This window comes from Haliotis rubra, unplaced genomic scaffold (assembly GCF_003918875.1).
Source record: "Haliotis rubra isolate DU_JTF1 unplaced genomic scaffold, ASM391887v1 Scf54, whole genome shotgun sequence".
Lineage (NCBI taxonomy): Eukaryota > Metazoa > Mollusca > Gastropoda > Lepetellida > Haliotidae > Haliotis > Haliotis rubra.
In genome coordinates this window covers 2036774-2049164 of record NW_025767235.1, presented here as the reverse complement: position 1 = coordinate 2049164, position 12391 = coordinate 2036774, and the positions used below count along the sequence as shown (strand labels likewise).

Below are 12391 nucleotides of genomic sequence, written 5' to 3'. Positions count from 1 at the left end.
GCAAGGAATAACAGATAATGCTCTTAAAGGTGAACCTTAAAAATACAAAACAATCTTGTGAATTTTTCATACAATCAGTAACAGTATTTTCATGACTTATCATACACATACACAAGGAACATAAAATGTTCATTTTAAATAAATAATAAATTCCTTGTATTTACATAGCTATAATATTCACAAATTATACAGCCATTTTGTAAAATAATACATATTCACATGGTGTAGTGATACATCGAGACAACCGCCCCAGTGGCCTTGGACTGCATACACTGGCCAATTATTCACAATAGGACAACGTTAAGTTAAAGGGGACAGGTCCATCAGTCTATCTGTTTAATGAGGACGTACATATGTGTGACTGATTACCTGGACTAGACACATAATGTTGGTCACAGAAGGCTGAAGATGGTGGGTAAATGATCTCTGCAGATTGCTGTTTTTTATCAATCTTTGTTAGCCCTGGCTCATGACTCGCTTATGTTGACTGAGGTCCACACATCACAGTGAGTGATTGTGTTTAACATGTGCTTCTTGTCAGGGCCAGTCATCCATACCAACAATCATTTCCAGGCCTCACTGCTTCATCTCCAAATTTGCTGACTCAGAATCCTGGGACCTACTTTACCCCTTAATCTGTTTTGGGGGACTGGGTTCTGGGGATCAACTCTACCCAGAAGTCCCCATTGGAGGCAAACATGGGTCTGGAACCAATCGGGAGGACATGAAAGTTTGACTTTCTGCCAGATCAACCAACGCTCCTTCCACATGCCCGGGTAACTGAGATGAAGCGTATCACAAGGGCTATAACAGTAACAAGACCTTTTGCAACTGGCTGACTAACACAACTGTTAAAACCATGTTAAACTGGTATTTTGGCACTGTTACTTCTATCAGTTGCACTGTAGGAATGTATATCTACATTTTGAACTCTACAGATAAACTGATGCTCGTCATAGTTTAGTTCATGTTTATGTAAACAAACAAATGAATACAAGTCTTCTGTCATGAAATATAACAATATGTGAACAATATACACACACACACACTTCCATTTACATATCTTGCCTTGGACAAGGAGAAAGACTTAAGTTTAATTCAAACATACAGTAGCATAGATTACCTGAGAAACAAGCACACAGTTCTTTCCGTCAGTTTCACAAGGTGACATGACTATGTACATAGAGTTGTGTATACAGATGTGGTGATGAGATCAAAATATGACTACAGGGAGCAGAGGGAGATGCTCTTACCTGGAGGGGGATGCAGGAGGGGGATTGTTAGGTAAAGGGGACTTTACAAGAAGGGAGACAGTCTAAGAGGGATGGGGAGCAGTAGGGAAGGGGCAGGTGACTTCAAAGCCCAGGAGATTGGTAGGAGGGGGAGGAGGAGGGTGGATTGTATGTAAGGGTGACTTTACAAGAGGGGAGACAGTCTAGGAGATTGGTAGGAGGGGGAGTGTGTGTGTGGGGGGTGGTGGTGGATTGTATGTAAGGGGACTTTACAAGAGGGAGACAATCTAGGAGATTGGTAGGAGGGGAGGTGGGGTGGATTGTATGTAAGGGGACTTTACAAGAGGGAGACAGTCTAGGAGAGATAGGGTAGGACACAGTGGAATAGGGTTAGGCATGGTACAGGCTTGAGTAAAGCAGTGAAATAGCAAGAGGGCTATATGGAGAGGGAAGGGGTGGTTGGGTGCAGTACAGTAGGGTAGACCATCAGGGAGGTGTGGGGTTTGTTTCACTGTCATTTCTTCTTATGTTAAAGTTTTCCTGCCTTTTACTGTTATAATAATGTGCCCCCTAGGTGGTTTTAGACCATGCCCAGGAATGGCAACAGAAGATGCCCCTGGAAGGTGAAAGATATACACCGGTGTTGGGAAAGACTGTGCTCGTGGAGACAGACCATCCCCTGGTCCAGACAGATCTCCAGACAGAAGAGTATTCCTCCGGTAGCGAAAGATCGTGATCCAGGTGACAGCAGACCATGCCTCTGGTGGCGAAAGACCATGCTCATGGAGACAGACCATCCCCTGGTCCAGAGAGACAGATCTCCAGGTGACAGCAGACCAAGCCTCTGGTAGCGAAAGACCATGCTCATGGGGACAGACCATACCCTGGTCCAGTGAGACAGATCTCCAGGTGACAGCAGACCATGCCTCTGGTAGCGAAAGACTGTGCTCATGGGGACAGACCATCCCCTGGTCCAGTGAGACAGATCTCCAGGTGACAGCAGACCATGCCTCTGGTAGCGAAAGACTGTGCTCGTGGAGACAGACCATACCCTAGTCCAGAGAGACAGATCTCCAGGTGACAGCAGACCATGCCTCTGGTAGCGAAAGACCGTGCTCATGGGGACAGACCATCCTCTGGTCCAGTGAGACAGATCTCCAGGTGACAGCAGACCATGCCTCTGGTAGCGAAAGACCGTGCTCGTGGGGACAGACCATCCCCTGGTCCAGAGAGACAGATCTCCAGGTGACAGCAGACCATGCCTCTGTTAGCGAAAGACCGTGATCCAGGTGACAGCAGACCGTGCACATGGCTGTGTTAGGACCTGTCCAGGTCTTCAGTACACTTCTTCATGTAGGCCTTCATGTCCTGCATGTCAGACAGCGTGCTCTGGACCATCTCATAGAACATCTGGGGCCACAGACGCTGCAACTCAGCCCGTTTCTTATCCGCAAAAATTGCTTCTTTTGTAAGTTCATTAATATAACTCCGGGCAAACTGTATCTTGGAACTATCCTGAAAATACAAAACAATACACAGTTTAATAACATGGTAAGCTCATGAGACACTTTTCACTTTAAGTCACCTGTAGTGTTGGTGTCACACCTAAGATTGTGTGTACATCAAGACTACTTGAAAACATTCCAGTGTCCTACCTTATTGGCTGTTGCCGCCTCTCCAGGTACCAGGTACACGAGGCGAGATCGTCCCTCCAGCTCTATCTGAGCCTGCTTGCTGTCTCCAGACTTGCGAGGCTTGTCTTCAAAGGACATACTCCCCTTTTTCCTAAGCATGAAAACAAGAACTTTCAGGCAAATAAAGATCACAAATTTAGACTGTTTGTCCCCCACCATAACTCGCTGTTTGACCATCAGCCCATCCACCCATTGATGTTAAGTATCATTTTCTCACCTTAGTTCTGACCTCAGCTGGGGAGTCTTGTAGCCGATGATAAAGGACAGTGGACCAAACAGCTTCTCTGCATTTACTATGTCTGTTGGTGAGACCTGAAAACACATGCGAGGTAACCAATACAACAGCAGCTACCCACCTTCATGAATGTCCTTCAAGTATACAGGTTTCCTGTAACAGACACGTCTTTTTCTCAATTGGAACACCATTCCACTAGCAGTGTATGAAGTAAGGCCCGTCTGACCGCCCGAGACGGTCTAGATTTCTGATGGACGGTCTAAATTTACAGCTAGCCTGCCCGATGGTCTGGTAACAATTTTAGATGTTTCATACATCTGAGTAAATTCACCATATTTGGTCTAGTTAAATCCATTTTGGGCTGGTAACATTTTGAAGTTACCTGCCCTGATGTCTGGCTGGATTTTTGGCTTATTTCATACACTGCCACTGGTACATTTGTTCTGTTGTCCATGAATAAGTACTTGCCTCATTTTATTTTGCTAGTTACTGTAGACTAGGGCTGTGCAATATTACCGGTAAACCGGTATATACCGGTACAGTATCCCGCGATGACGATTATCGCGATATGGTTCAGATTCTACAATATATTGGGTCATCCAGAGTTAGCTCCCTTTGCATTATCTGCCCCTGGTTTCCAAAGCAAAAAAATCTGCTCTAAAAGTGCCAAATATACTTTTATTTCTGTTGGTTTCTTGTAAAAGTTTACAAGTGGGAGTATCTTTATAAGTGGCTCCAAAAGTGCCAAATATTCTACCAAATGCTTTACGTTTTGTGGGTTTGAATGGTTTCATATGTGACATTTTGAAGAAATTAAGGGGCTGTTCATAATTTATGGCTTGGGGGGGTGATGATGATTTTTATGGAGAAGCATGTACAATGTGAATGACCCCCAACCCCTCTCCTAAAATTTATGTACAAAATAAGTGACACCCCCTACATGTCATGTACAAAGTCAATGACCCCACCATCCCCTTCACATAATTTCTTAGCATAATTTTAAACATATTGCTGTATACAAACTTGCTCTCTCCCCCCCAAAGTAGGTGTGTACTCCCCCCCACAGCTCCGCAGGACAAAACGGGTGACAAAAGTATGGCTGAATTAAAATTCTGCTTTGAGTGAAGATAAACCATTTAAAGTCACCATTTTTCAACTATTTAAACAAGAAACAACTGTTGTAGAGTGTGTAAATTGTAAAAGAATCATGCCTATGATTTCAGTCTTTTAAAACATTTTCTGCTGATATGCATTAGTGAAAACAAGTAAAACGTGTCTTTGATATTGTGAAAAAAACTAATATTATCTTTGTTAACATTTTTGCTTGCAAAGAAACATTTTTCCATTTTCTGTTTAAACATAGCAATATCAATCGCCAAAAAGTAGCAATATTCAAGCAGTATTTGCATCCAATTCACGTGTAAAATGATTCTATAGGGTATAAACATGGCATACACCCATAGACAATGGGGACTGGGACCCTGAAAGTATGGTGTAACAGCAACTAAGAAGATGATGTCGCACACAGAGAGTCATTATGAATTTATGATTTACGCACTTGGGCAGAAACCCTCCATTCAATATATCACAATTTATCACCTTCATCACCTGTGTACACTCTCACCAGTGATCTGTAACAGCTGATAAAGACAGGAAACACTACCTCAATGTCGTTGATCTTCTTCAGGGAGAAGTGAGCCAGACGGAAGATGGTGTACATCCTCCATAGCGTGAACTTGGTGACTGGGTTGCCGTCAAGGTCAATGGTGAGGTTGTCAATGCGGCGGATGTTGGCGAGGGCGTTGATCTGCTGCAGGCTGTTGATGTTGGTGGAGCTGAAGACTAGGGTCTGTGAAGGGCAGGTGAGGGGGTTACATCTACATGCCTGATATGTATGTGCCTACATATATATCCTCTATCAACTCAAGATGTCATAAATCATCCAACTATCAATGTAATGCAATTTTAAATATCAATAACTGACATTGATACCAAACAAGAATACAATTAGAAAAAATGGACACCAGTACCCCACAATGAATGATTCATCCAAAATCTTTATGACGACAATTCACTGAATCCATGAGTGGGTGAATGAGAATTTATGCTGCTTTGAGCAATACTTGAGCAATATCATGACAAGGGACACCAAAATTGGGGCTTTGAATAATTTACTCCCGGGGAAACTTGGAACCTGGTGTGATGAGCCACTACTTTAACCATTAGGCTACTCCACTGCCCCTGAATCTATCAAGCAGAGGACCTGCTGAGACATCAACAAAAGCCAGGATGTCTGTGTACTGGTATTGTGACTATCATTTCTGTAGTTGAATTACTATTCCAACCTAAATGGACTAACTGTCATCAAACTGAAGTGCCCCAGTCACTCCTACAGATTACCTGTGTGCTTGGAAACCGTGTCCGAACTTTGTGCAGGTGCTTGGCAATTTCCTCAAAGTCAACAAACTTAAACACCATGCACATGACAGTGCCGGCCGCCTGGATGCCCCAGTTCTTGTCGAGTGCCTCCAGAGACTGCGGACCGTACAAGGTGAGAGTGTCGCCCTCAAGGTCAGCCAGGTTACTCAGCTCCTTGCCATTGGTTGTGTTTGACTTCCTGAAACATACACCCCACGCAAACTGTAGCCTGCATGTTTCAAACCTTCAGACAGTTCTTATTGAGTTAATGATCACACTCTTAACCCTTATCCCACCAAGATTTCTTCATATCCATTACCGTCAAGTGGGCCTGTGAGGCCCGGTCACCCCTTTGATTTATATCAAAGGACCTGACAGGATATTACGTTCTTCTTCACTATTAGAACAGTCACTGCTGTCACTAACACTTTCTTCAAAGGGAGGTTCGAACTCAGAATCTGATCCACTGTCAGAAGGTACTGCATCAGCACCACTACCATCATCATCTGCAGCAGCAGGTTGGAGCAAAACATCGCGAATATTGCTTCTCAAACTTCCTTAAGTGGCATTTAGAAGCTGGTATGATGAAGAGGAACACTTTTTATGGATAGACAACTTCTTTATTGCAGTGGATGCGACGTTTCAGTGTAGATCCTAGCACCGTTATCTAGCAAATGATACACAGCATCTGCACAAGGAGAAATATATACATGAAGGGTATTTGGGTTTATACAATAGAAGAGGTTGATGTGTGTTGACATGAGACTTGTTGTGATAATAAATGATTGACGCCAGTAGACAAAGGGTGGGTTATTCTTGATTAGTTGATTGTAAGCTGTAGGGATGTAATAACATTGATCTCTGTTGATTGTCGGGTTGAGCCGTTTGATGTTGATTGCCTCTAAGAGTTCTCTTATCCCATGGCCTACCTATGGGATCACATCTCTCCCCAATCATCAGCGAGATCTACATGACAGAACTAGAAGACAAGGCCCTCCTCACCTCACCCGTCACACCAGTATGCTGTTTCTGGAAAGTAGATGACACAGAAAGACCCCACCACCTTGCTTCCACGAGACCACAAAACCCTTCTGTAAGGACTTAGGGACAAAACGACATAGGTCTGACTCTACACAAGCAGCTCACAGTTCCCCATCCTAGACTACCCTACGCCCGAGGTCCACAAAGACCCCATCAAAGCCCGTCTCCTAGTCTGTTCCAGAAACACAGTCCATTACAATACCACCAAGCATCTCGACCGCCTTCTCGCCCCTCCAGGTAAATTACCTAAATCCTTTATCTCGGACTCCAACGAATTCTGCAACAAGATCAGCACCATCACCCAGCCAGGCAAAATAATGAGTTATGATGTGATTGATCTATTCACCAATGTACCAAGAGACGAAGCCCTAGCCATCATTAGAAGAAAAGTTGAAGACATCCGCGCTAAACCTAAACACCCATCTCACAGTAGAAAGCATCATCCGCCTCATCCATTCCTGTATAAGTTCAACATACTTCACCCGGTCTGATAAAATCTACCAACAAACCCATGGTCTACCTATGTGATCACCTCTCTCCCCCATCATCACCAAGATCTACATGACAGAACCCGAAGACAAGACCCTCCTCACCTTACCCGCCACACCAATATGCTGGTTCCGGAAAGAAGACGACACTTTTATCATAATCAACCCCACCGATGATCCCATCTGCCTTCTCAAACACCTTAATGCCCAACACCCACGCATGAAATTCGACGTCCAAGTAGAAAAAGACAACAACAAACTCCAAACAACTGTCTACAGGAAACCAACCCACACAGACCAATATCTTCACTTCTCATCTAATCACCCACTGCAAGTCAAGAGAGGTATAATCGCCACCCTAGCCAGAAGAGCAAAGAACATCAGCTCCACAACCCAAGGCCTTGAAGTCGAGTTAGAACACCTTCGCCATGTCTTCATAAGCCTTAATCAGTACCCAGCTAATCTAGTCAACAGAACCATCAAGACCACCCTCAACCCAAAAGACAAACCACCACGTCAACAATCATCCCCGTTCATCACCAGTATACCATATGTCGATACAACCAGCCACCATATCCGCAGATTACTAAAGAAGCAAGCCAACATAGATGCTGCATTCCAGAGAGGAACATCAATTCAGCATATCCTACAAGCCAACAGTAAACCAGCTACAAGCAACAAAGAAGACCCTTCAGGTGTTGTCTGCTACATTCAATGCAAATATGGAGACTCGTACATATAAACCCAAATACCCTTCAAGTATTTCTCCTTGTGCTTATGTTGTGTATCATTTGCTTGATAACAGTGTTAGGATCTACGCAGAAACGTCGCATCCACTGTAGTAAAGAATTTGTCTATTCATAAAAAGTGTTCCTCTTCTCAAACTTGTTCGACGATTCATCTTTGACTGGCAGTTACTATGCAATGTATTCATAAGGAAGCTTTATCAAGTGGTGTTGACTGGAAGCTGAGGGTGACCGGGCCTCAGAGGCCCGGCAAAGCAGTTAATGCAATAATATTTGCTTTTTAAAATTAATGGTAATTATTTCAAAATACTTAAACTGAAACTTTTTCACAGCAATCAGTATTGGGATTTTCAGGAATACATTGAATACTGAACATTTATATAAAGAAATGAAGTTTTGGCATACCATCAAAGTGCACTTCGGGCCTTAAATGACCCACTTGGTGGGATAAGGGTTAAAGACTAAAAAGGTAAGACCCAAGCATGCTTTCAAACAGATTTCTCAGAATATTCTTACTTTATTAAAATATCAGAATAGCTCAACATCCAAATACACAGACAGAAATATATTTGTAGTTGATCTATTTTATCAGCACACTTAACAATGATTGAGAAATTCAAGGCACTTTACATGGCAGATTGAAATAGAAGACCTTTTCAAGACCATTTAGTTGCTTGGTGCATATATATAATTATATACACCAAGCAACTAAATCGTTGGTGTATTATAGTGTGACCAGAAATTATTGAGTATTTTAGGAATATGTTTAATTGGATTTCTAGTTTAAACAACCATGACCAGCTATCAAGTGCTTGGTTTCATTCAAGAGAGACAACTCCGTTAATCCTTTTTCATTAGTTTGTGAAAAGTTATCCCCCTTTGTTTACTTGCTAGCAGACGACATTTTCAGTGATCCTCAGTATGGATCATTTAGAGAAGAGGAAGTTAATTTTAGAGTATTATAACAAGGACATCAGATCAGCTAAAATGATTTCAAGTAGAACAGGCAGCCCTTTGTCCACTGTTTATTGTGTTTTAAAAAATATTGCAAATGGATATGGCATTGAGCACCAGGGAGGCGCAGGTAGGCCCAGAAAATTGACTGTCGGTGACAGGAGGCGGCTTGGTATTCTTGTTTCTAGAAACAAACGAAGGAGTTTAGAAAACTTAAGTCTGCAATGGGTTGCATCACCGATCATGAAACCTGAACAAAAGGAGCGAAGGTTGAACTGGTGCTTACAGCATAGAAATTTTAACTGGGACAATGTGATTTTCTCAGATGAAAGTTCTGTGTGGCTGTTTCCTAATACACTGAAATTCTGGACCAAACAAACTGAAAAACTTTGTATCAGCGCCCAAAGTACAGTCTGAAATTTAACGTGTAGGGTGGCATATCTGTGTTAGGGGCAACGCCCCTCTGTGTATTTGAAGGGAATATGAACAGTGAGCGGTACACAGATATTCTCAAGGGACATTTACTACCATCTGCTCACATGTTCTATGGAAAGTTTTGATTTTCCAGCAGGCCAACGACCCAAAACATCGTTCGAAGCATTCACAGGCCTGGTTTCGGACCCAAAATATGACATTATTAGATTGGCCAAGCTGTAGCCCTGACTTAAATCCAACAGAAAATGTTTGGGGACTTATGAAGGAAAGTGTCAATAAGAAAAATCTGACATATTGCTGAAATGAAAGAAGAGGTGGTCCGATATTGGGACAGCATCAGTAGTATGCCCCGCCGCATTGAAGCCTGCATTGCTGCCCATGGTGACTTGACAAAATACTAACTATTCACCTGTCTTTGAATCTGGAGTTATGTTCTGCTAATATTCACATTTAATACGTGAGTAATGAGTGAAAAAAATGTACAATCTTTAAATTCTCAATAATTTCTGGTTGTACTGTATATTCCTACACCAAGCAACTAAATGGTCTTGAAAAGGTCTTCTATTTCAATCTGCCTTGTACATACTCTTCCTGACAACGTACATGAAAACAACTGTGCCTGAACATGTAGAAATGTAACATCTTACTGAAGTGAATAAAAACATGGCCCCCCCACCAATCCCCACAAAACAAAAAAGCCAGGGAGAAAAATCTGGATAATTCAGCGATGCAAATCCCAAATACAATCTTGTAATGGCTAACTGACACAACTTTGCATAGCCATGAGGCAGCCTTGACCCCTGGATCTGTTGCGTCTACTTCAAAGAATACTCCACCCACCCGAACAGCATGGTTTCCTTATGAACTCCCTGTGTCTTCTCTCCCCTTCTGCTGCCGGTACGAGGCCGATCACGTGACCCGTCCCCGGAGAACTCTGTGGTGGTGTTACTTCGTGCACTGCCCGGCCGACTTGTCAACCTCTTGTCACTGACAACAACAAATGAGATGCCATTTGTGAAGCTCCTTGTAGCAGCAACACCAGTGATGTATAGGTAAGATTGCCCACTTACATTTGTGGAACAATGATAGTTGTTGTTGTTGTCTGAGAACATTTGAATGTACCTCGTTTGGGATTTCCTGCTATGGATAGATCTCATCAAGCCAGCAAGTGAAATTTGTTAGCAATGTTAACCATACATACATACCCTTGATATAACTCTCCGCATATCTGACGCTGTATGTAGAATCATTCCATTTGTCAGTCTTGCTCACCTTGTAATGGAGTCATTGTCATCTCCATCAGGACTTTGAGACATGAAGTCGGAGTTGTTGATGGTGCCGATGTGGTTGGCGTAGAGTTCTGGCTGTCCCGACACTAGCCTCCCCGTCCGTGACATTAATGACCCCTGCATTGTCTCCCACTGGCGCTTGGCATTGTTGATGGCAATCCGCCTCTTCTCCTACACAACATAGCAAGTGAACTGGAATCATACTAGACTAACAACTAGTCTCTGAAATGAACATATTTTACTGAAATAAGTTCATAGTAAAAAACAATAAAATATAATATAAAGGAGCCCCTGAGACTTTCTTCATTTTCAGAAGCTGAGGAAATCTAGACATGCCACATTTTCTAGACTTGTGCGGACTTTCTTGGATATATTTGCTTCAGGGTCTGTACGACAGACTAGAATCATACTGAATACTGAATATCTGTAGTGTTTCACCCCTGGAATATCACAGATGAATGTCCGACATTTTTTTAAAACTGGACCAAGAATTGTATGATAATTATTATGAGTTGGGGTGTGTTGCCACCATATTACTACTGTGGTTATGGCTGACAGTCTTCACATTGTATCACTCCTACTCAAAGCCCATTGTAACCACTGGATACACAGTACAGCTGGCTTTTAGAACCTAAGATGGAAAACGCTGTTCTGCCAGGAATCTCCATGGGATTTGGGGTAATTCGGAGACTTGAAGTCAGTCTCTCCAGTAAAGTTTATTTATATTCTTGATGAAGTGAAACAAGGAGATTCACAGTTCCAACTGGTACCCAGACACCTATGCTTGATTGTTACTTGGTAGTGACTTGGTTGCTGGCGTGTCAGAATAACCTGACTGCGTGGATCTTGAGCAAAATATCAATCACATGATTTTCCGGTCTGGGATATTTACAGACTGTCGTCATGTAGCTGGACTCACTGACTGACTGAGTTTGGTCTTACGCCGCTTTCAGCAATATTCCAGCAACATCACGGCGGGGGACACCAGAAATGGGCTTCACACATTGTACCCATGTGGGGATTCGAACCCGGGTCTTCGGTGTGACGAGCCAATGCTTTAACCACTAGGCTACCCCACCGCCCCTCATGTAGCTGGAACACTGTGACAAACAAATACTATCCAGGTTGAAGACACACTATGTACAGCTCCTAGTAAGTTGACGACTGCCTCACCTTCATCACTGATATCTTGTTGACCTCCCTCTTCTTCTCCTCCTCCTTCCTCGCCATCACCAGGGCGATCCGCCGCTCTTCCTCCTGGGGGTACAGGGATATATATGTAATAATTAGCAAATTTGTTCTTACGTATCACTTGCTTCATAACGACATTAGAATCTGTGTCGAAACTAGTGTTGGGAATTGGTTAAAATCTCATAATTTATGATCGGATCATTACAACCGATCAATCATTGAAAATAATTGGTTAGTGTTATTTATCAGATTTTCCAGTTATGTTGTTAATTCACAAAAGTATTTGTTTTGTTTTTTTTGCAAATTACACAAAATGCATTGGCAAGTTTCACATCTTTAAAGGATTACTAGTATGTTAGGAACATAAATTTCCTGGAGTCTTTAAGATAAATTCAATCATGACTTGGAACAGGCTTGTATTGCTTTTGAAATGTATATTCAATGACACAGACCAATGCAACCTTGTGAAAATTATTGTTCATGCAAACAAGTGTTCCAAAATGGTTTGTGTTCGATTATGAGAAAACAAGATCGATTGCTTGGTCGTTTAGTCACAGTGACCAATCTTCGATTATTTCAATCAATCGCACCACCACTAGTCTAAACGTCCCCTTTCACAGAATAAAAGAAGTTGTATATCCATAAACTTATCATCATTCTATATTCTA

The 12391-nt window shown here is 42.5% G+C and overlaps 1 protein-coding gene across 3 annotated transcripts in view; it reads right to left on the bottom strand.

Annotated features, from left to right (window-relative positions):
- Positions 1-1323: 1323 nt before the first annotated feature.
- The window catches only part of LOC124253423 (leucine-rich repeat-containing protein 49-like), a 63372-nt gene continuing 52304 nt past the window's right edge, over positions 1324-12391 (bottom strand). For all 3 annotated transcript variants that reach the window (XM_046687188.1, XM_046687187.1, XM_046687186.1), the window contains 8 exons: positions 11706-11789; positions 10516-10703; positions 10084-10230; positions 5562-5778; positions 4825-5010; positions 3144-3238; positions 2888-3017; positions 1324-2747 (listed from right to left, as the gene is read on the bottom strand). In XM_046687188.1, coding sequence (XP_046543144.1) covers positions 2550-2747; positions 2888-3017; positions 3144-3238; positions 4825-5010; positions 5562-5778; positions 10084-10230; positions 10516-10703; positions 11706-11789 — 1245 coding nt within the window. In that variant the 3' untranslated portion in view covers positions 1324-2549. The remainder of the gene's footprint in view (positions 2748-2887; positions 3018-3143; positions 3239-4824; positions 5011-5561; positions 5779-10083; positions 10231-10515; positions 10704-11705; positions 11790-12391) is intronic.